The sequence below is a fragment of the Lepidochelys kempii genome, chromosome 2 (assembly GCF_965140285.1).
Source record: "Lepidochelys kempii isolate rLepKem1 chromosome 2, rLepKem1.hap1, whole genome shotgun sequence".
Taxonomy (NCBI): domain Eukaryota; kingdom Metazoa; phylum Chordata; order Testudines; family Cheloniidae; genus Lepidochelys; species Lepidochelys kempii.
In genome coordinates, this window is record NC_136381.1 from 196,148,465 (window position 1) to 196,171,413 (window position 22,949).

At 41.8% G+C, this 22,949-nt stretch overlaps 1 protein-coding gene across 3 annotated transcripts in view; it reads right to left on the reverse strand.

Annotated features, from left to right (window-relative positions):
* The window catches only part of TGFBR2 (transforming growth factor beta receptor 2), an 80,951-nt gene that overhangs the window by 15,411 nt on the left and 42,591 nt on the right, over window positions 1–22,949 (reverse strand). For 2 of the 3 annotated variants that reach the window (XM_073333373.2, XM_073333375.2), the window contains 2 exons: window positions 5,075–5,865; window positions 733–874 (listed from right to left, as the gene is read on the reverse strand). In XM_073333373.2, coding sequence (XP_073189474.1) covers window positions 733–874; window positions 5,075–5,865 — 933 coding nt within the window. The remainder of the gene's footprint in view (window positions 1–732; window positions 875–5,074; window positions 5,866–22,949) is intronic. The other variant, XM_073333374.2, reaches the window with a different exon arrangement.

A 22,949-nucleotide genomic window follows, 5' to 3' on the forward strand; every position in this document is an offset into this window, starting at 1 on the left:
CAATGTACCAAACTGGGCAGAAGCTTTAGGATGGACACAAATGTTCCATAATGCTATGTATGATGATGACACCAGCACATTTTACTTGTAACTTAGACCAGAGGGGAGACAAAGCCAAGGCCCTGTGTACGTCATAGCACATTGCATATAAATTCTGTGGCCAGGCTCCTGGTTTCTATGCCATACATAGCTTCATACTGAAAATTTGGGGGCAGCTTTAGGTATATCAGAAATGGAGATTTAGTTTTAATGAACTACATCTGAAAATGAATAACACAGTAGACATTCTTTGTGATATTTATTTTGATGTTACATTCAGTTTATTTTACTCTGTCCCTACATCTTCAATATCCCTTTGTTTTTTATACTTACAATGTGTTACTGTATTATAGAAGTTGTCAGGAGTGCAGTTGAGCTTTTGGCACCCATCTAAGGTACGGGAGAAAGATTAGGACTTAGGGATTTACCCAGGGAAGTTTCTGCTAAAATGATCAGTCATAAATAGGTTTCAGAGTTAACACTCCAGGGAGGTGGGGGGGCAGTTTACAGACCTATTGCTTCAGACTGTATTGTATATAGAATAAGCTCAGAAGAAAAACTATTAAAGAGGCATACAATGCCCAGGGGCTGCAGGATAATTCCTACAACAATTAAAGAGATAAAAATGGTCACGGTCATTCAAGCATATCGAGCCAAAACATTCCTTTAATAATAAAACCCCATCGCACGTACCTCCAACACCATTACAACGAGAAGTCATTTCCCACAGGACCAAAGCCATAGAATACACATCCGTTTGCTTGAAGGATTCGATGTTGTCCAAATTCATCCTGGATTCCAGAACTTCAGGGGCCATGTATCTCGCTGTGCCAACCTGTAGCCATGTATAAAAGGAACAGCTCAAGCATGGAAACTGTAGTTCACATTTTCCATTCTATTGTAGTTTTGTTTCCATTTCAACCACAGCTACATTATTTGATTTTTAATAAGGAATACGGACCAAGTTCTTTGTTGCTCAGAGAATTTGGCATTATACAGACCACCAATCTTCTTGCATCCCTGTGAAGGAGTAATCTAAGGTTCTAAAAAAATCCAATAGTGGCTTTTCATTGTGGGATTTCACCAATGACTTTTCCTTTTTGTTCTTTGAATGTTTAAAGAGGTAAGCCCGATTACTCAAGAGTTAAAATTTTTTCCATACATCCAGTGCCTTTCTGTGGGTTTCAAATGAATATGAAATATATTACGTTCATTCTCACTGGATGTTATGACGCTAGCTGTTCCCTTTGCTGATGATGGCACGGTTTAAAAAGCAAAGTATAAAAGATATGCAAATATTTAATGTAGAATCAGGTATCTGAATCAAAAACAGAACCTGAGGCTTTGTTTGAAAACCCCATATCATAAATTTTATACGTGTCTAACAATTTTCAGCTTTCTTCAGCTTTGGCATTGCTTGGATTGTGACCATGGTATGCAGATGGCAAAATATTGATTATAGCTTTTATCAGAGGGGAGGACTTTGGAGGTAATTCTTAGATATCTCAAGAGTTACTTGCAAATTACAAATTCTCCATTGATTAGATATCTAAAATCTACCCTGAAAAGCCCTAAACATATTAAGGGCCTGATCTTGTAAAGACAATCTCCAGTGGGACTACTCACATGCTTAAGCATGTGGGTAAGTATGCAGGATTGGGACCTAAATTAGCTATTTGAAGACTGACATACAGCTGTACTGTTCAGAGGTGGTGACAGTTTTACATGACACAACCAATCTTGAAACCTGTGCAGTGGGGCTGCTCAACGTTATTTCAAACAGTGATTTAATATAAAATTAGACTGTAATATTGGAGGGCATTACCCTGCACACTGCAGACTTAATTCTCTGTTGCCCTTCAATGTATGTAGCCATTTATACCACTGCTCTGTGCCATTCTGATCTGGCAGCACTTCAGACCCACTTGTCACCAGTGCAGATGATTACACAAGGGTGCATGGCAGTGGAGAATCAGGCCCTATAACTTAACTGTACCACCTAACATGTAGATGAAATAAAAAACTTCAATTCACATAAAACCAACCACATTTCCTTACTGTTTAACATTTATCCCCCACTCCCCAACCCCACTGTTTACTGTCCTTTGTCTAAATTTCAGTTCTAAACAATCTGAGTCAGGGACTGTCTTTCTATGTCTGTGCAGCACCTAGTGCACCGTGAGAGCTACTGGAATACAAATAATAAACTCAATCTAATTATTTCAAAAATCCTATATGTCAGTAATGTTTGTTAAAGAACACAAGGAAGGCATGTTGGCAGAGAAAGCAGAAGTGAAGGCAATGGTTGTTAACCAATCTGCTCACTAAAACTCTCCCTCCTTTGAGCGGGAGTATGCCTGCCCACACGCTGACATATAATTAAGGCTAGTTTATGTCATGGAGGTCATGGAAATTACGGAATCCCTGACTTAAAGAGATCTCCACGACATTCTCTGCCTCAGCCCCAGGGGCTGTGGGACTCTGGAGCTGGCAGCTACCGGGGCCCTGGCAGGGTTCCAGCGACAGGTGACAGCAGTGACAGGGGCCCTTGCAAGGTTCCAGCGACAAGTGACAGACTTCTGAGGGGACCCTCCTCGGGGTTCCAGCGATGCATGGCAGGGGGACACCTCGGGTGAGCAGCCGGGGGTATCCCATTTTGTCTTTGGGAAATATGGTCACTCTGTAGCTTCCAGCTGCCCTGGGCAGAGGGGGAACCCCACAGCTCCAAGCCACTGCGGTGGCAAGGGAAACCATGGAGCTGCAGCGGCAAAAGTCACAGACAGGTCACGGCTTCTGTGAATTTTTGTTTACTGCCCGTGACCTGTCCGTGACTTTTACTAAAAATATCCATGACAAAATCTTAGCCTTACATATAATGAATATACCTTTATTTTGTGAAAACTGCTTTTCTTTTCAATTCTTTCCTATACAGAACTTCGAAGATGGTGCTGACATTAACACCAGAGGAAGGCTCAGAATCAAGTGTTGTCAGTAAACCTCTTTTGTCTCCAAATATTGCCTACAGGTAATAGGTGGACTGAAAATGGAATATAAAGACTATAGAGGAGAAAGATGGTTTCTAAGGTCATTGGTATTATATATATTCAATAATAGTTAAATCCATGCTATAGAGCTGGTGGCTGGTTAGATGAGAATTAAATCTGCTGTAGGTTCACCACACTTACAATGACTTTGCAAAGTACACTTCGCCTCAAACATTACATCCTAGAGCTGGTCAGAAAATGGGAAATATTTTCCACAAGAAGTTTAGAACGAAACAAAAAACTTTTCCTGAATGGAAAATTTTGGCCAACTCTATCACAAACCTTTAAAAATTGGACTTTCTGGTAGGAAAGGTCTGAGTCTATGGACGAAATTCAGAGGTGATGTGTCCAGTGGTGTAGTGTCCTTACAAACATACACATTATCTTACTTTCACTGAGATTCCCTTACACTTCCCATACATTGACATATAATGAATACAACTTCCTTTTGTGAAAACTGGTTTGCTTTTCAATTCTTTCCTATGCAGAACTTCTAAGGTGGTGCTGACATTAACACCAGAGGAAGGCTCAGAATCAAGTGTTGTCAGTAAACCACTTTAATATCCACTTTGTTGCAGTGTAAGGGAGTCTATGTCAAGAAGCAGGAAGAAGTAGGGTGGATCTACTTTATAGTATCTTATACCTTCTCTTCTTATCTCTTCTCAGTGTGTGAATGACACCAACTCAGAGTCCTTTACACATAAGCAGAGTGGAGGTTAAGTAGGTCTAAGGGACACAAAGCGTAAGGGGCTCTGAGTTACACCACATTACACATCACTTCCGAATGTGGCCCTATTGGGTAAATTCTGCTGTCAATTATGCCAGTGTAAAGATGATACAACACCACTGAATTCAGTAGGCTTACTCTAGTTTTGCTCTAGTATAAAAAGGAGTGGAATTTGATTCTATGTGTAGATTTTTTTGTTTTGAGATCACTCCTCCCAGCTTTGAATAATAACCCCAATCCTACTGAAGAAAATGCTTAAATGCCCATTGATATAAATAGGATCAGGACTGTTATATATTGACTTTAAGGGACAGATCCTCAGCTGGTGTAAAGCAGCCAAACTCCCTTAACTCATATGGAGCTATGCTGATTGACTCTGAATACTCTCTAGCCAAGAAAGAAAATGGTCCCATACAAAGTAAAATTATAGTGTGAATGAGTACACTTTTCCTTTGCCCAAGCATACAACCTGTGGAGCATAAACTGTTGAAAGACATAATTATATGTAGGACCTACATTAGGACCTAATCTATTTGATACACAGAGTCCATTTACAATGAAGGAAAATTCACAATAACAACGGATATTTACAAAAGCACTTATATAACCTCACCTTCAAAATACTCTACAAACCATTAAGTAATCCTCCAACCCATGTGAAGTAAATAAGTATTATCCATATTACACAGTCATAAATAACTGTGGAATTATAGCACTTGGGCAATTTCAGATTTGCCTGCATTTGGAGAAATTACCATAATCCTAAAAAGGTTTCTCAATGGTGTTTTAAAGTTATAGCTATCGATTGATCTCTGGGACAGGTTCTGATCTTATTTACACTGGTGTAAATCATAAGTAACTTCACTGAAGTTTATGGAGTTTCATCACATAAAACTATTTTAAGATCAGAATCAGGAATTGTGGCACAAGATTTCAAGAATTTAAAACACACCTTCCTAATATTTTTTGCAGCAGCCCAAACAGTAGCCAAGTAACCCATATGCACTTCAGGGTAAGTTCACATAGGATGATTGTACTGTATGTGCATAGAATACTTGATCATAACAAAACTGCCATATGGCATTACTCACACTACTTCCTTTATGTCCATATTTGAGCCTCTTTATTTATGAGTGCTGTCATTTATTTCTAATAATTATTTAATAGCTATCATAGCAGTCATTTTTCCTCCTGTCCCAGGAAGTGACTCAGACTGACACACCAACATACACAATATAAGCTACTCTTTAACATTTTAACTTACCTGCCCACTGTTAGCCAGATCGTCCACAGACAGAGTAGGATCAAGCCTCAGAGATAACCCAAAGTCACAGAGGCAGCAGGTTAGATCATTTTTCACTAGGATATTGGAGCTCTTTAGGTCTCTGTGCACAATGGGCGTTTTGGGTCGACCACAAGGCGTGTGGTCACTATGCAGGTGGGCAATCCCTCGGGCCAAAGACCCACCTAGCTTCCATAGGTCTTCCCAGCTGATGATGTGTCGTGTGAGATATTCCTGCAAGTTCCCTCTAGCATGGAAGGCGGTGATCAACCAGTATTGTTTCCCTAGCTCTGTCTTACGCTCTTCTGCTGTCAGGAACTGGAGGATGTTCTCGTGCTTGAGGTTTATATCTGAAAAAATGTCTTTCTCCGTCTTCCAGGAGGCATACTCTTCATAGGGGAAGATCTTGACAGCCACGGTTTCAAATTGCTCAGATGTGTTTTGCTTCAGCTTGGCCTTGTACACTTCAGCAAATCTGCCTTTGCCCACGAGGGTGTCTAGCTCGATGGGCAGCAGTTCAGTGTTGTGGTTGATGTTGTTGGCACAGGTGGAGCTGATGTCTGAGCGGTCGTCATCTATCATAATGGCACAAGCATCACTGCAGTCCTTATGTTTCCTGGGCTTTACATTCTTCTCCCATGCCTTGTTGAGCTTCCTTCTCCTATGAATACGGTAGCCATAAAAGATAATGTTCACAGCAATGGTGATCACGAGTAATGGAATGAGACTTTTAAGCATCACTGTAACAGTGTCATCTGTGTCTGGGGAATCTGCTGGAAGGAAAAGAAAATCCTGGTTCAGATTTACATACTAGGAGATAATAGGTATGGCACCTGGTAAAGTGCAGTTTAAACATACTAAAATTAGAAATGTGGGTTTTTTTGTTTTTGTTTTTAAAAGAGGACAGGGTGTGAGGAATTTCACAAAGTTCCATCAATTTCCCCCATTTTTAAATTTAAAATTTCCAAATTCAAAGTTTAGTTGAAATTCCAAACATCAAGAACTATCAACCAGCTCCAGTTAAAATAAACAATCATTATGGTTTCTGGGGCAAGTTTATGAGGGACCTACCATTTTATTTGTCTACAGAGTATGATGCATAACCTCCTGCACCGTGTAAATAAATAGCAAATAACGTTAATTTACTATGTTGTTACACCACAATATTTATTTGTAAACAGGGCTCATTTGTTTTACGAACCACCGTGTTTTGGACTGGCACAAAGAAAATATAGTCATTAACATACATGTTTTTTAAGAGGTCATTTTTCTTATGCATTTTGGATGAATCCTGGCCCTGTTGAAGTAAATGGTAAAACTCACATTGAGGTCGACGAGGCAGAATCTCACCCTTTACCTTTTGGCACCATCTAGCACACTGGAAGCTTATTCTTAATAAATCTATCCATTTAGCAAGTAATGACTTTAAAATATTTCTTTTCTCTATTTAGAAGTGGACAGGTTCGATCAATGACCGATTTCAGCACCTGTCTCCGAAAGGTTGCCAGTTCACATCCAATAGCTATTGGTAGGGCCCTACCAAATTCATGGTCCATTTTGGTCAATTTCACGGTCATGGGATTTAAAAAATTGTAAACGTCATGATTTCAACTACTGAAATCTGAAATTTAACGGTATTGTAATGGTAGTGGACCCAAAGAGGAGTTGCGGGGGGGTGTCACAATGTTATTGTATGGGGGGTGCGGTTCTGCTACCCATACGTCTGGCAGCAGCACTCCCTTTGGAGCTGGGCTACTGGAGAGCGGTGGCTGTTGGCCGAGAGCCCAGCTCTGAAAGCAGTGTCCCGCCAGCAGCAGCGCAGAAGTAAAGGGTGGTGATACCACACCACGCCACTCTTACTTCCACACTGCTGCCTGCAGAGCTGGGCCCTCCATCAGCAGCCGCCGCCACTCTCCGGCCGCCCAGCTCTGCAGGCAGCAGTGCGGAAGGGTGGCGTGCTAAGTTCCCTGCAAGCTGCACAGCCATGTGGCCACGCCGCAAGCTATCAAGGGCCGCACAGGGTTGCTGTGGCTGGGGAGAGATGCCTCTCACCCAGCCCCGAGCTGCTGAGGCGAGAGAGGGCTGGGGGGAGTTCTCTCTCTCCCTGCCGCAGCTCCGGGGGCAGCCTGCACCCCAGATCCCTCATTCCAGGCCCCACCCCAGAACCGGTACCCCCCCCTCACACTCCAACCCTCTGCCCCAGCCCTGAGCCCCCTCCCACACCCCTAACGCCTCATCCCAGGCTCCGCCCCAGAGCCTTCACCCCTAGCCGGAGCCCTCACCCGCTGCACCCAACCCTCTGCCCTAGCCCTGAGCTCCCTCCCATACCCAAAACCACTCATCCCCAGCCCCACCCCGGAGCCTGCATCCCCAGCCAGAGCTCTCATCCCCCACACCCCAATCCTCTGCCCTAGCCCCGAGCCCCCTCCTGCACCCCGATCCCCTCGGCCCCACCCCCATCACACATCACCTCCATATTGGTGCACATACCAAAATTCATTCCTCACATGAATGTAAAAAATTAGAGGGAACACTGGATGGCATGGTATTGCCACCCTTACTTCTGTGCTGTTGCTGGCGTATGCTGCCTTCAGAGCTGGGCGCCTGGCCAACAGCCACCACTCTCCAACCGCTCAGCTCTGAAATCAGCACAGAAGTAAAGGTGGCAATACCACAACCCCCCTAAAAATAACCTTGGGGCCCCCCTGCTTGCAACTCCCTGTTGGGTCAGGACTCCCAGTTTGAGAACCACTGGTCTCCCCTGTGAAATCTGTATAGTATAGGATAAAAGCGTACAAGAGACCAGATTTCATGGGGGGAGACCAGATTTCATGGTCCGTGACGCGTTTTTCATGGCCAGAAATTTGGTAGGGCCCTAACTGTTGGTAGTGACTACATGGAATAGGTTTTTCAGCCAGGCTTCCTCTTGCATAGGCACAAAATTGCACATGCATGGACACCCCCCACTTGCAGATGCAAACACCAGTGCACACACTTGAAAATGTCTAACACCAACACATACACGCATGCACCCACAAACCCTGTTAGGACAAAGGTTGTGTTGCAGGAGTGAATTCTAACGCTTGCACATACATAGGTGTTCAATTTTTTTTTTTTTTTTTTTACATACACATTCAGGTATTGGTTGCTGCGTAGTAATAGTGTATGAATTTCTGGGCACACATATGGAGGTTGGGATTGAAAATGTATTTCTAAATGTCATTATCATGAGAATGAGTGGCGGGGGACTCAGTCCAAATTCCTCAGCTGACCTAGTCCACATCACATCACACAACTGGTGCTAAGTGATTAGCTTTTTAGCAGCCTCAGCAGATGTGACAAGAATGAGCTACCCAAATAGTTGATTTTTTTTTATTTAAATTGGATTTCTATTTTATTTAAATTATAATGTTTTTCTTTTTAAAATTAAACCTGTTTACAATGCAATCTGAATTTAATACTAAATACGTTAAGACCCTAAACTTCTTATCATTTAGTTTGTAAACTGAAACATGTTGTGACTAGAGAAGTTTATGTTTCCAAAACATTTAAGGTTTTGTTTATTAAAAATAAATTTTATATATTGTTTTGTGTGTGTGTTTAAAGTCCAGTTACCATCCTCATGCAGCTTGACACGAATCAAGAGGAAAAAAGTTAATTATCTAGTAAATAAGCAATATATTATTTGCTATTTTCTAACATACTGAAATGTACAATAAGAATCAAAATATTAAGCTATCTAATTGTTTAAACAAATGTATATAGTTATAGTGTACCCTCTTAGGCAGCAAAAAGATATACCAAAACTAGTATAAAGGCTCCATTTAGTTGAAATCAACATATTTTAATGGTTATATCAACCAGTGAGACTGCGTTTTTCTTTAGAAAATAAATTAAGTACAAGTGGAAAACTTGGGCTTTCCACTTGGTGATTTAAATAGTCTTGATATTAATCAATCCACCTTGTCCTCTGCCCCCTAGAACTGAGCACTCTGGTAAGAAGGGAAGCTTGCACAATCAAACCGCCTGTTATGAATATACTGAGAACCATGTCAGTCTCACACCTTTCACGAGCATGCAAAGCACTGTTGAAAAAACTTTAGGGAAGGAAGGCAGCCTTCGTTTTATTGCACGCCATTGGATTTCTATGCCTGGTTTGGTGCATAGAAATGTCTTCTCTAACCTCATTTCTGACTTTGATAGAGCTCATATGAACGATGTTATCTCACTCACTGATTACAAGAGTCCCTGGGAATCCAATACAAGTGGATGAAGACAACCCATGAATGGCTTGCATTGGCAGTGCAACTACCTCAGGTTTTGTATACCACGGTAAATAAATCAGTATGACAAAGGAAACCGACATAGGCTCTGAGAAAAAGATGCCACTAACTATGCAAGAGTTAGCTACTTTTCCTCCACTTTCTCCATACTGTGTGATGGATAGAAAAGCCTCTCAAAATGACATCCAGCAATGTGCAAAAAAGGAGCAGTGTACAGTTAGAATGAGTGGAACATGCAACCCCAAAATCTGACCAAAATTCCATCCTATATCATGGATATAGATTTCGTAATAAAGCAGACAGGAATCCTCAGCTGTTCACAAGGCAGCGAGTGACAGAAATATGAGAAGACTTTTAAGAAGAAGAGCAAATTCTCCTGTATTGGAATTTAACCTGAATATTAGGCATGGCTCTGTTTGAAAAGTTTATCAATCATGTGTAAACTGAGTAACTCAATCCTGGATTGTCTGATAGGGTTTCAAGTAAGAGGAAGCTTATTTCTGTCTAATATTGACATTCTCACCCATCAAAAGTCATTAATGCATTATTACAACATGTACATTTATCAAAAGACAAGAATCTCCTTTCGTATTTGCAATGGGTTCTTCTAGCCCATGAGCAGGTCCAAGAAAGAATAAAGAAAAACAAACACAGGGACAACAGAACCAAATACTATGGAATTCATTCCCTCAACAAAAAATATTATCAGTATGTGTCTATACTGAGAAGTTCATTGCACATTGCGTTCTTCTGCTTCGCAACACACTGCAGAGAAAACTGGAATTTGTTATGGAATTTATTGAAGAAGTACATTTAGACAATACCATCCCACTGTCAGTAAACAGAAGTTCCATGTTGCCCATTCCCTTGTGTGTTCTGTGCTCTTAGAAAACCTACCATGTAAAGATTTAGGGAAATCACCCAGCAGGGAGAACTGAACTATTCATTGGAATGATTTATTCCTTGGATTTGGCCACAAACAGACCACGATTTTACAAATACTTTGTTATTTGTAATTATCAAATAGTTTTGATGAACAGATTTGGGCTTACATTTTTTCCCCCCGACTGTTTATAGTGAGTATTCACTATTTGGACTCTGCTATTTGAGCTGTGAGATGAGCCATCTAAGTAATAATGCTATGATTTCCATGGAGCCATAGATATGCAGGCATCACCACAGCTCTTGATACTGGCTGTTGCAAATGTCATTGTGGTGCCAGGGAAAATGGAAAAATTGCAGCAGCCTGTGTTAATAGTCAAGAATCTTCAAAAACCCTAATTTTTTTGATTGGGGCAAATGATTGGGGCAAATGTTGTGTCTTTTACAGTGCACCATCAGCACTTAACTACTAAGGGACAAAGTAATACCACAACATTAGGATCTCTGCTTTAATGTACACAAGAGAAGAGATTCACAGTAGTAGGGACAGCACTGGCTCAACGCTGATAGCTGCTCCCGATATTTATGAAGCTGATCACCTATTTTCTGATGGTGATGCCAATCCATGCAATGGGACAAGGGAATACTCCGGATTGTCACACCTCAAGAATAATCAATCTACAGACCACTGACTATTGCTGGAAAATGGAACTTGCCCATTTCTCAAAGGCATGTCCTCCAAAAAGAGGCTATTTGCAAAATATACACCAAGTCCTTGGCCCTACTCTAGCTGTCTTGCACTGCTCCAGCAACACAAAGCAGCATTAATCCATTTTAACTGGTCCCTCGAGGATTCCATATGCACAGGGGAATCCTCAGGTGCTCTGGAGCTATTGTAGTGGCTCCTATAACATTCCCTCACTCGGATGCTCCTCGCCATCTATTGGCATGGGGCATAGATTCAGAGATATTTAAGGCCAGAGGGACTATTATGATCATGTAGTCTGACTTCCACTATGAAGAAGTCCATAGGATTTCACTCAATAATTCCTGCAATTGAGAGAATTATTTTTCCCTACTACTTAAGTGAAAGCTGTTGAGACCAATAATCTACAGTTAATGTGACTAACTGGTAGTCAGATGGCCCCAGGACTGGAAGGAGGGGCAAAATGATTACTTAAATCCACTTTTGCAGCCTACCTCAAACTGCCAAGCATTGCACCTTAGAATCTTGGCCCTTATTAGGCTTGTCCAAGTGTGAGGAAACTTGTTCTCAACCTTTTGTTTATTTGCTAGCCTACATGCTTGTCTGTCCAAAATTTCATTATATAACTGATAAGCTGTAGAATAATAGAACAAGAGGACTTGCAAGGACCTGGAGAGGTCATTTAGTCCAGTCCTCTGCGCTCATGACAGGACTAAGTATTATCTAGAACATCCCTGACAGGTGTTTGTCTAACCTGCTCTTAGAAATCTCCACTGATGGAGATTCCACAACCTCCGAAGCAATTTACTCCAGTGCTTACCCACCCTGACAGTTAAGATGTTTTTCCTAATGTCCAACCTAAACCTTGCTTGCTACAATTTAAGCCCATTGCTTCTTGTCCCATCTTCAAAGGTTAAGGAGACCAATTTTTCCTCCCTCCTCCTTGTAACAACCTTTTATGTACTTGAAAACTTGTTATCATGCCCCTTTCAGTCTTCTCTTCTCCAGACTCAACAAACCCAATTTTTTAAATCTTCCCTCACAGGTCATGTTTTGTAGACCTTTAATCATTTTTGTTGCTCTTTTCAGGACTTTCTCCAATTTGTCCACATATTTCCTGAAATGTAGCACCCAGAACTGGACACAATACTCCAGCTGAGGCCTAATCGGCATGGACTAGAGGAGAAGAATTACTGCGTGTCCTGCTTATAACACTTCTGCTAATACATCCTAGAAGATATTTGCTTTTTTTGCAATAGTGTTACACTACTGACTCATATTTAGTTTATGATCCACTATGACCCCCAGATTTCTGCCAGGGGGAAGTCAGGAACGCAGCTGCAGAGACATGCCTGGGAAAGGCACCAGCAGCTAGCAATCCCGCTTATCCCTACTAACTGGCACCTAGAGCAGGGAAGTGAGACTAGGCTGTCGGCCCAGCTCTCTGCCAGAGGGGATGTGGGGAAGCAGTTCTGTGCCTTCTGTCCCGCAGCCACAATTACCTGCTCAGGTACATGTCTGGGCTAGCCTGCCTGAGTGCCACTGCCTGGGGTGAGCAAAGGGAGCTTGGGGAGTCGGAGCAATGGGAAGGGGGTCCTGAGGGCACTGGGGATGGGATGAGAGACTAGGGGAGGCAGCAAGGGTCTGGGGGAGGCAGCAGGGGCCAGAAGCCATAGGGATGGGTGGGGAGGCCAGGGCGGTTATGTGGGCATCTGGGGGAAGCAGCAGGACCAATGGGGGATGGGGGGGAGGATTATGTGGGTGGCCAGAGGAGGGTGTCTGGGGGATGGAAGGGATATGTTGGGAGGCAGTGGGTGTCAGGGGGAAGGGGTGGATGGATGGGATGCTGGGGAGGCAGCCATGGAGAGTGGGAGGAGGCAGCGGGGGCCGGGGGAATGGATGGGAATAGAGGGGGACCCCTTCCCCTTAATAACTGTTCTCACATGACTAACTTTTATAGGCAGTGTGGCATTTGCAAATGTGTTCATTAGGCCTGGGAATTTTCTTATGCTTTTTTCCTAGTTTTTCTGAAAAGTGGTTTGAGGACAATTTACATTTAAACTGATTTAATTTACTAATGTTCCCAGTATTAGCTTTGCACAATGGCAAAAAGACAATTAAGTCTGGAATTTTTTTACATGAAGAAAGCTAAAATCACCACCACCAAGTATATCAAGAACTGAACCTGACTCTTCTGGAGTTCAGAATTATGTTTACAGCGGCAACGAGCATTACAGTGAGACTCTGGATTCCAAACCAAATATTCATACAGAGACTAGTGCAGCTTTCCATAAAGAGACCCTTGCTTTGGAACAGATGCAGCTTTAGAATATATTGAAGAAGGCCCATATCAGCCTGTAATTGATTTTCCAGCCAGTGCCTGTAGGAACAAAACCAGAAAATTCAGAAAAGTGTGGTACAATGACTATAAAAGGCATGAATACAGTGTCCGTGATGACAAAGCTTTCTGCTTTTCTTGTTGAACATTTGGCAATGGGCCAGATAGTGAACCAGCTTTGTGCATTACTGGTTTTAAAACATGGAAAAAAAACAAATGAAAATTTTTGCAAACATTTGAAGTATGAATCCCATCTAGAAGCTGTTGCTAAAAGAAAGGATAGGTTGCAGTCCTGCAAAACAGGGAGTGTTGCATCCCAGCCTGACAATCAAAAAAAACAGAAGTAGTGGAGGACAACCGAACATATTTAGAAACTGTAATAGAGAGTACTTTATTTTGTGCTCACCAGCATCTACCTTTGAAGGGACGGGATGAGGGAATGGATTCCACAAATCAAGGCAATTTGCGGAAACTGATGTATCCGTATAGTACAGACAATGAACTGATTCAACGATTTATGGTTAACCAACAGAAATACTTCTATCTACAGAGCGCGCATCAGAATGAAATAATGGAGATTGAATCTAGCACTTGTGAAGCCATAATCATAACGGAAGTCAAAGAAGTTGGAGTGTTTTCCATCATTGCAGATGGAACAATGGATCGGTCAAAACATGAACAAGTTGTGCTCATAGCATGTTACATCAACCAGACATTTGAAATACAAGAGCAGTTGATTGGCTTCTACAAGCCTGCAGACGGATGGTGCTTCACTTGCCACGTTGATCAAGAGTACCTTATCAGAGCTGAAATATCAAGTCCTGTAGCTAACAGACCAATGATATGATGGAACCGTCAGGATGAGAGGATCCTATAAAGGTGTGGCCACATGGATATTTAGTAAGCTAGAGGATTTTCGCTATGTTCACTGCTATGCTCATATATTAAATCTGTGTGTAATGGACATAGTTTCCTGAATTCCAGTTGTCCGAAATGCTTTCAGAATTCTCCAGGCTCTACAAACTTGCATTGAAGTAACTGCAAAAATGATTTCAGAAAATATTTTTTTACAGGCAGGGGGGCAACAACTCTTAAAATCAGTCAGTGACACTCAGTGGTGAACTGGAGCTGGTTCGCACCGGTTCGCTAGAACCTGTTGTTAAATTTAGAAGCCCTTTTAGAACCAGTTGTTCCGCAAGGGAGAACCGGTTTTAAAAGGGCTTCTAAATTGAACCGGCGAAAAGTGGCGCCAATTCCACGGGTGCTCCACTCCTGGAGCACCCAAGGGGAAAATTTGGTGGGTGCAGAGCACCCACCAGCAGCTCTCCGCCCCACCCCCACCCCCAGCTCACCTCACCTCTGCTCCACCTCCTCCCCTGAACGTGCCGCGCTGCTCTGCTTCTCCGCCCCCCCCAGGCTTCCCGCGAATCAACTGTTCGCGCGGGAAGCCGGGGTGGGCTGAGAAGCAAAGGCGGCTTCCCGCTCAGGCCCAGGGAAGCAGAGCGGAGGTGAGCTAGGGCGGGACGGGGCGCGAGGAGGGCCGCCTGCGCCGCAGCAGGTAACCCGGCCGGGGGTGGGGGGGAGGATGGGGGGAGGCGTGCAGGGGAACCGCTCCCCGCCCCAGCTCACCTCCGCCACCCTCGGCCTGAGCGGGAAGCCGCGGCCTACTTCTCAGTCCTCTCTGGCTTCCCACCGAACAGCTGATTTACGGGAAGCCGGGGCGCAGAGAAGCAGAGCGGGGCTGCGCATTCGGGGGAGGAGACGGAGCGGAGTGGTGAGCTGGGGCCGGGCGCAGGGTGGGGAGCTGCCAAGCACCCACCAATTTTCCCTGTGGTGCTCCAGCCGTGGAGAACCCAGGGAGTCGGCGCCTAAGGTGCCACTTTTGATGTGATCAGTGGGGGAGCGGCCGCTCCCCCTGCTCCCCCCACAGCTTCGCTACTCCGACCCTAGGAGCCAGAGGGACCTGCCGGATGCTTCCTGGGAGCTGCCCCAGGTAAGCACCGCTGGGACTCCCCACCTCAACCCCCGGCAGGTGCCTCTGGCTCTTAAGGGTGGGGTGGGCACCCACTATGCTGGCCCATGAGACCCTCCTGCCCAGTTCTGGGGGCAGTCAGGGGAGGGGGGTGGATGGGGCAGGAGTCCCGGGGGGCGGGGGTGGGCAACGACCCCCTCGTGGGGCGAGGGGGGAACCCGTTGTTAAGATTTTGGCAGCTCATCACTGGTGACACTCTTTAGAGCTGTCGAGTTGAGGCTACCGGAGATGTTTTGGAAAATATCGAAGAAATAGTTCAAGCTCTGAATGAAATTGCACACGGGGGTTTGAAAGCTGAACTTGAAGCTTCTACATTTCTCAGAAATGTGCAATACTTCAATTTTCTGTACTTCATGTTTTTTATGCAGACAGTTTGCTAATACAAACCACCTATCTAAACTTCCTCACTCAAAAGACTTTACATACACAGCTATAGTGATGGCTGAATTCAGACACTGTGGATTTAAAGAAATGATTCTGCATCTCTAACCTTTAATCACATTAATGAACTGTGCCAGAAAAAAATGTTACCCTGGCCCTTGTGTGCCTCACAAAGGGGTTATTCCCACAAAACTGGGAGGTGCTGAAAAGTTCTCTTTTGGGAAACCCCAGGACTATTATTAGGAGTGAAATATTGTACCGAACTCTGGATATCCTTATTAAGGAGGTAGAAGGCCGCTTTTCTGAGAATGACCTGTTCATTTAAGTTCCTTGCAGACATTCTCTCTTCCGAGAGCCCATCAAATGAAAGTGTAGGTGCTATTTCCACCACTTACAGTATTGATCAAAATGATCTGAACTCTGGAATCAAATTTTTTTCCCGGATGCTCAAAGATGGCAACACAGACAAGAGTAATGAGAAAGAGGAGCCTACTCAGCTCAAAAAAAAGACAATTCTTTTGTGAAATGGCACTGTGAGACACCCTCCCAAATCTGCTGAAACTCTACATTCTTTACTTAACTATCTCAGTGACTACAGAATCAGCTGAGAGAAGCTTTTCTTCCTTGCAGCAACTGAAAACTTACCTGAGGACTACAATGCTTGTGTTTCTAACTTGGCAATATTACAGATCAAAGAGGACAAGCTGTTAACATAAAGGACGTTATTACAAGGTTCGCAAGCAGAAAGGACCCTTGCTTACAATTCTTTTGACAAGATACGGTCTTTATTTTTAAAGTATTTACATTTGGTATTGCTTAATGGTTAGTTGTCACAAGAGTATGATCATGCATGGAGAGAAAATCAGAACAGTACCCACTGTGAAAAATAGCTGGATTTGCTAACAGTAATAATTTTAAAAGCACATTGTTTATGATTTACATTTCAGTCCTTTTTTGAGTACACCACTCACAAGAATAAAGATATATTAGGATTAGGGCATATTTTTGTTAAAGCATTCCGTATTGGAAGTAGTAAGGTGGCATATATTTATTATGAATGGAAAGTTAGCACCTGACAACCCTGAAACAGGAAGTTACTCTGTTTTCTTTCAGATTAAGAACACCAGTTAGTCGTCTCAATAATACTGTGGTGCAGTCGTCGTGGTGTGTTTTTTTGCAAAAGCCTGCTATGTTAATAAACTACAATATTAATAAACCTGTTTCAACAACATCTAAATTACACTTGCCAGCGATGTGCAGTAACAACTGCATTTTTATATTTTATCTGAAGTCATTTATCTAATAATTTATACCCAAGAGATTTGGGTACTTAAAACCTAACGGGTACCTATGCCAACCTCTACACAAAACACGTATTTTAAAAAAAAATTTTTTTTAGTATGGGAAAGAAATGCAATTATGCAAACACTGTTACTTCGATCCAAACAGTGTTTTTATTAAAATAAATATGGATTATTTTTCAATCAAACCTTGGTTTGCTTGTAATAATAAAGCTGTATGCAGTTGTGGTGGGATTATATTTTTCACTTTATTCTAAGTTAGGAGTGGGCACACCAAAGAAGCAAATGACAGAATGCATAAGAATTTTTGTGAGCGCTCTTTTTTTTTTTTTTAAAGACTCTTGATTCACGTATGAATTGGTCTTAACGCTTAACCATATACTAGGACAACTTTTTTAAAGATTTTTAATGCACATATGAATCATACAACAGTTTTCTTCATCTGTAATTCTGTTTTAGAACTGCTCCATCTGCTATTACATGTCATAAAACATGACAGCAAAAGTAGCACTGGAAACCAAAACTCCTTTGTCTCTTGAGTACCTGCCTTGAACCTTGCTGCAAACCACCATAATCTCTAAATTGTGCCCCCCACTATCAGCAGTTACCAGTTGCCTATGTTTGTCCTTATTGAACTTCATCCTATTTACTTCAGACCATTTCTCCAGTTTGTCCAGATCATTTTGAATTTTAATCCTGTCCTCCAAAGCACTTGCAACCCATCCCGGGTTGGTATCATCCATAAACTTTATGAGTGTCCTCTCTATGCCATTATCTAAATCACTGATGAAGATATTGAACAGAACCGGACCCAGAACTAATCCCTGCAGGATCTAACTCAAGAGGCCCTTCCAGCTTGACTGTGAACCACTGATAACTACTCTCTGGAAACAGTTTTCCAGCCAATTATGCACCCATGTTATAGGAGCGCCATCTAGGCTGTATTTCCCCAGTTTGTTTATGAGAAGGTCATGAGAGACAGCATCAAAAGCCTTACTAAAGTCAACATATACCACCACACTCACTGCTTCCTCCCTATCCACAAGGCCTGTTACCCTGTCAAAGAAAGTTACTAGGTTGGTTTGACATGATTTGTTCTTGACAAATCCATGCTGAAATTGATTGCTTAATTATTTGTTCTGAGTATTGAAGTATTATCAATTGTAAGCAGAATTTCTCCTTTTAAATTGAGTGCCAAGTATTCTATTAGGGCTCAGGAGGCTTAAAAAACTCAACATCAAAGAACAAATTGTTCCCATGTTAATAAAATAATAATAATAATTAATAAAAGTATTATTCCTGGCAGTAAAGTGTCATTTCTATATACTCTGACATAGCAAACCATCTTTTAGAAAAATCTTACATCCGATCTTGCTTCCTATTTATCCCCTCCATTTCCAACTCTTGCTCTCATTATGTGTGCATGCACACATCTCTCTCTGACATCAATGTTCACAGCAGAGCTTTCTTACACTGTTATGAAAAATAATACTCTCCCACTTACATGGTTTATCCTGATTTATGTTATGAATGCTTCAATTACACAACTCAGTGTCTGTTGCTGTTTGCTAGTGATTTTATTGAACGTATCAACCTCCGTCGCTTCAATATGTTCCAGCAGATGCCACACATAAAATACTTTTTTTATTTTAAGCCCTAGTTTCACATTGCCCAACTATCAAAATATTGGTCTTGCCAGTGTTACAGTGTATTTCTGTCTGTAATTATTAAAATCTCTTCCATGACAACCTGATAAAAGGTGGGCCACATTCCTACACTATTCAGCTTTTACGTGATACAAATCGTAACAAATATGCCAACCAGGACCATCATACCTGCCTATTCTGACTTTACAAAAATAAATAACTGAGCTCGGCAAGGTTATTTTTCTAATGAGCAGATAATGGTTTTAATAAAACAGACCTCCTCTTTATTTCTGTTTCTTCTTCCCATTCCAGTTTCCTTCTTATCCTTCTAAGTGATTCAGACACTTTTCTTTGATTACATACAGCTGCAGTCCCTGCTTAGGTCACTGTTGCTGCAAATGCTGAAGAGAAAACATGGAGAACAATGCCAATACATGAGTGGTGAGAGGTTCTATGCAATGTTATGCACTGCAATTGACCTCTTTTATGGCAGAGCTTGAACACAATTACTTTCTGAATGAGTTAGTTGAATGGGAAAATAGATTCATGTTTGCTAAATTCCTCTGGAGGGATGCAATTCAACTGTAATGATGTCTTTTTTTTTTTTGTTCTTTGTACATAAATGTTTGTGGAGTGCCTGCTATCTGTTCGCACACAGGTGTTCTTCATGTATTGCATAAGCATACTTGCATGATCACTTTGTACACAAAAAATATGTTGTTGTGACTAATTCTCAATCTGGGGTCCATCTATGAAGCCAGATATAACCACTTAGGTGTTGAAGAGAGGAGAGGAGAGGAGAGGGGGAATTGGGCAGGGAAGAGGGAAGCACTTTAGAGATCAGAGAGAGATACCAGGCTTAGAAAACATTGGAACATTTTCAGTCTTTTCCTGTGCTCTCTGCAAAAGACAGAACAGCCTTCTGTTTATATAGTTTAGGTCATCCAATCAGGAAACAAACAATACCATGTCACCTAGGTGACCAATTGTAAACAATGAGTAATCATAGCACTTAATACTCAAGATAATCCATAGGTTGTAATTTGCTCAAATGATACAAAGAGCTATGATTAATGAACAAATATGGGGAAATTATTAATTTGTAATAGTTGGCAAAAGAAAATGAATTAATTAATTTATTAATCTACATTAATCTAAAAAATTGTTCTTTACAAATAGTTCACACAGCTCTGACACTGAAGTTTTGAACTCCATTTCAAAGTAACTGTTCTGATGAGTCAGTCTAAAATGTAAAAAAGCTAAATATAATTACGGTTGGCACTAAAGCTTTCTTCCACCTTATGAAGACACATGTATGGAATGTCCAAAACAATGATCTAATCTTGCAGCATACCAGGGAAAAAATTCCAGTTGTTCACAGTAAAGGTACAATACCCAATACTCCTACTGAAGCCTGAACGCTGTAAGATGGTGAACCTCACAAATGTTCAGATAGGGTAGGTGATGTTTTCAGAATGGTGAAGAAAGAGAAATGTTCACACCAAACTAAATACACAGAAGAAACTGAGCTAGTGATGTGGTACAAATTAGTGATCTGTTACGAAGCCTCTGCATTTTTACTCCAGTTCAAATTTGAGGCCCATGGTTATACCTGCATTTATTAAGATAGTAACATGCAACAGGATGCTACTTAAAGGCTCTAAGTTTTCAGATGCAATCTCTAATATTCTGAGTACCATTACAGGCATCCATGCCAATGAGGCTGCAGGTCAGGAAAGGGGAGATTGTCCTCCCCGTGGACTGCATGCTGATCTCCCACTTCCTTTGCAGAAGTGAGAGAAACCAGCCACCTCTGCATCACCTGCACAGGGAGGACAGGTTAGGCCTGAGGCTGGAGGGAGGAGTGCACAATGCACATTATGTTCCCACACTGGGCAACCAATGAGGAATCTGTGCAAAAGGTAAGGTTCAAGGAACTTTTAAGATTGAACTTCAGCCAGCCAATCTAGCTTAGGGCTCTGGCATTACATCTTCTTCAGCGAGGTAGAACGCTCCCACTCGTAAATTACTTGACAGGGTTATGGAGACTGGGAAGTGGCATAGTGAAGGGAGAGTAGGGAAAACGTAGAAAAGAAATTGGCAAAATAATGAAAGAAACCTGTATTTGTCCAAATTCTTAGTGGTAGTTTCATTTCTTCAGAATGATTTAAGTTGTGGGAGGGGAAGTGCAGACATTTTCATGAATAATTCTGGAATGAACTATTGTGATGTGTGGGGCTATGTAGCTAGATCTCACCAGGGCAAAACCCCACCACCCCAATCTTGCTCCCACTGAACTCAACTGTAAAACGCCCATTCTCTTCCATGACAACAGCACTGAACATCTGGCAAACCTTTTTCCGAGCCGACTGTTTTGGGGCAAGTCTTTCCCAATGTTTTTGCTCCTGAGGATTGCTTCTGGTAACATTGAAATTAGACATTTAAATAAATAATAATTAAAATAGCCTGGCATTGAGTTTTGCTTTCAGGAGCAATTTTCCACCACAAACCTCTGGTTCAAAATTCTAATTGGTGTGGATTGTTTGCCAGTCAGCCACAATTTTGTTTGGCAAAAAAGAATGCAAGCAGAATAAACCAAAGAGTTTCATAGTGGTTAACTTGTTCCTTTGATCTTTTTTTTCCCCACCGAGCTATAGGATATTGTTTTATATGATCGCGTGCATAAAAATGTTATTCTTCAGACTGATTCCTCAAATATTAATTGAAATGGTAATAGCAAAAAGCACCACACAGCAGTAAAATTACATCTGTGTAGTTAGACGCATATCTGGTTTCAGTGTGTGTGTTTATTCTACAACTTGGCAATTTAAAATTAAAATCCACAGAAGAAACAGGCATTTGATTTGGTTTTACCCATTCCAAATATTTGCAAAGCCATGACTGAGTGAGTCACAATACCTACCACTATCCTCACTTTTTTGATTTTCGTGTCTTAATATGATGCATTATTCAGAGGTTGGGGCTGGGAGGCTAGCCATTCACCACGAGAGACTGATAAAGGACAACAATTCCATAAACTGACTTGGCTACAAGATCGAGCTGCTTAGCTGTGATTCGTTGGAGCCTAGTAACTAACCTCTTTATGGAAATTAGAGCCTGCTGCTACAGCCACAGTTTTCTGTCTCCTACCTCATGCACATATTTTTAGTAGACAAGGAACTGAATCTGGTTTGCCTTTTCAATCTTGCATGTGTACCAAGCAGGAAGAAGAGATTGGGAGCTGATCTCTTACAGCAGTAGGTACACAGCACAGACGTTGATTATCAGCTGTATGATTATGATTTTTTTTATTATCTAAATTTTATTGTTGTTAATACATAAAGAGAGTGCTCTGGAGGTCTGAGCCAAAGCTCACTGAAGTCAATTCAATCAGCCTTTAGATCAGGCCATAGAAGGAGACCCTGCCCCATTCTCTCACAAAAAAGAAAAAAATATGCAAAGGAATAGCAAAATACACAGCCTACTATACAAGAAAAAGTGGTATTCAAAAGACAAGAGCAATGTACAGAATGGAGCTGGATGACAGTCATTCCAAAGGCAAAATTATTATAGGCTATTATCTAGTTGTCTGGAGGGGCAGTGGACTAGCTGGCTGTGATGTTCTACTCAAAGTTAAACACAGACAGGAAACCGCATGTCTGATGCTGTAAAAATCGTTTGTCTTCCTTCCATGGCTAACCAGGCAATCAATCCAGCTGGGCTGTTTTCATTTAAAAGAAACACTAACCCACAAGAATAAAAAAGGAATGACAAAGCCTCAATTTTTTCCCCTTGGAGTTGTTTGTGTTTGTGAAAGGACTGGAAATGTTACAAATTGAAATTTTGTATTATTTTATTTTTCATCTGAACTACTCTCAGACGACAGGCAATTGCAGCATATAGCTTTCCCGGTTATGTACTTACAATGGGACCCTACCCACAGGGAAAGTGCTGAATCTACTTCTAAGAATGAAAGGAATTAGAGTAATAAGTCCAGATCCTCATTTGCACTAAGGCCCTTTTACACGACTCTGGCAATGTAAAGGGGCTGTAGTGTAAATGAGAATAAGGCATTCAACGCTGGATTTATGGAACGGTTATCATTATAACCATTAACAGAGAATACATGTTTGATACCCAAATTGCATTTAATTATATAACCCCAGGAGAAACCGTTCTAACATGACTAATTTATAACAAGTTAGCTAAAAGCCATAGGGGTGTATAGAAATCCTAGACAACTGATGGATGGTAAGATGGTTGTTACCTTTTCACTAGGAACACATTC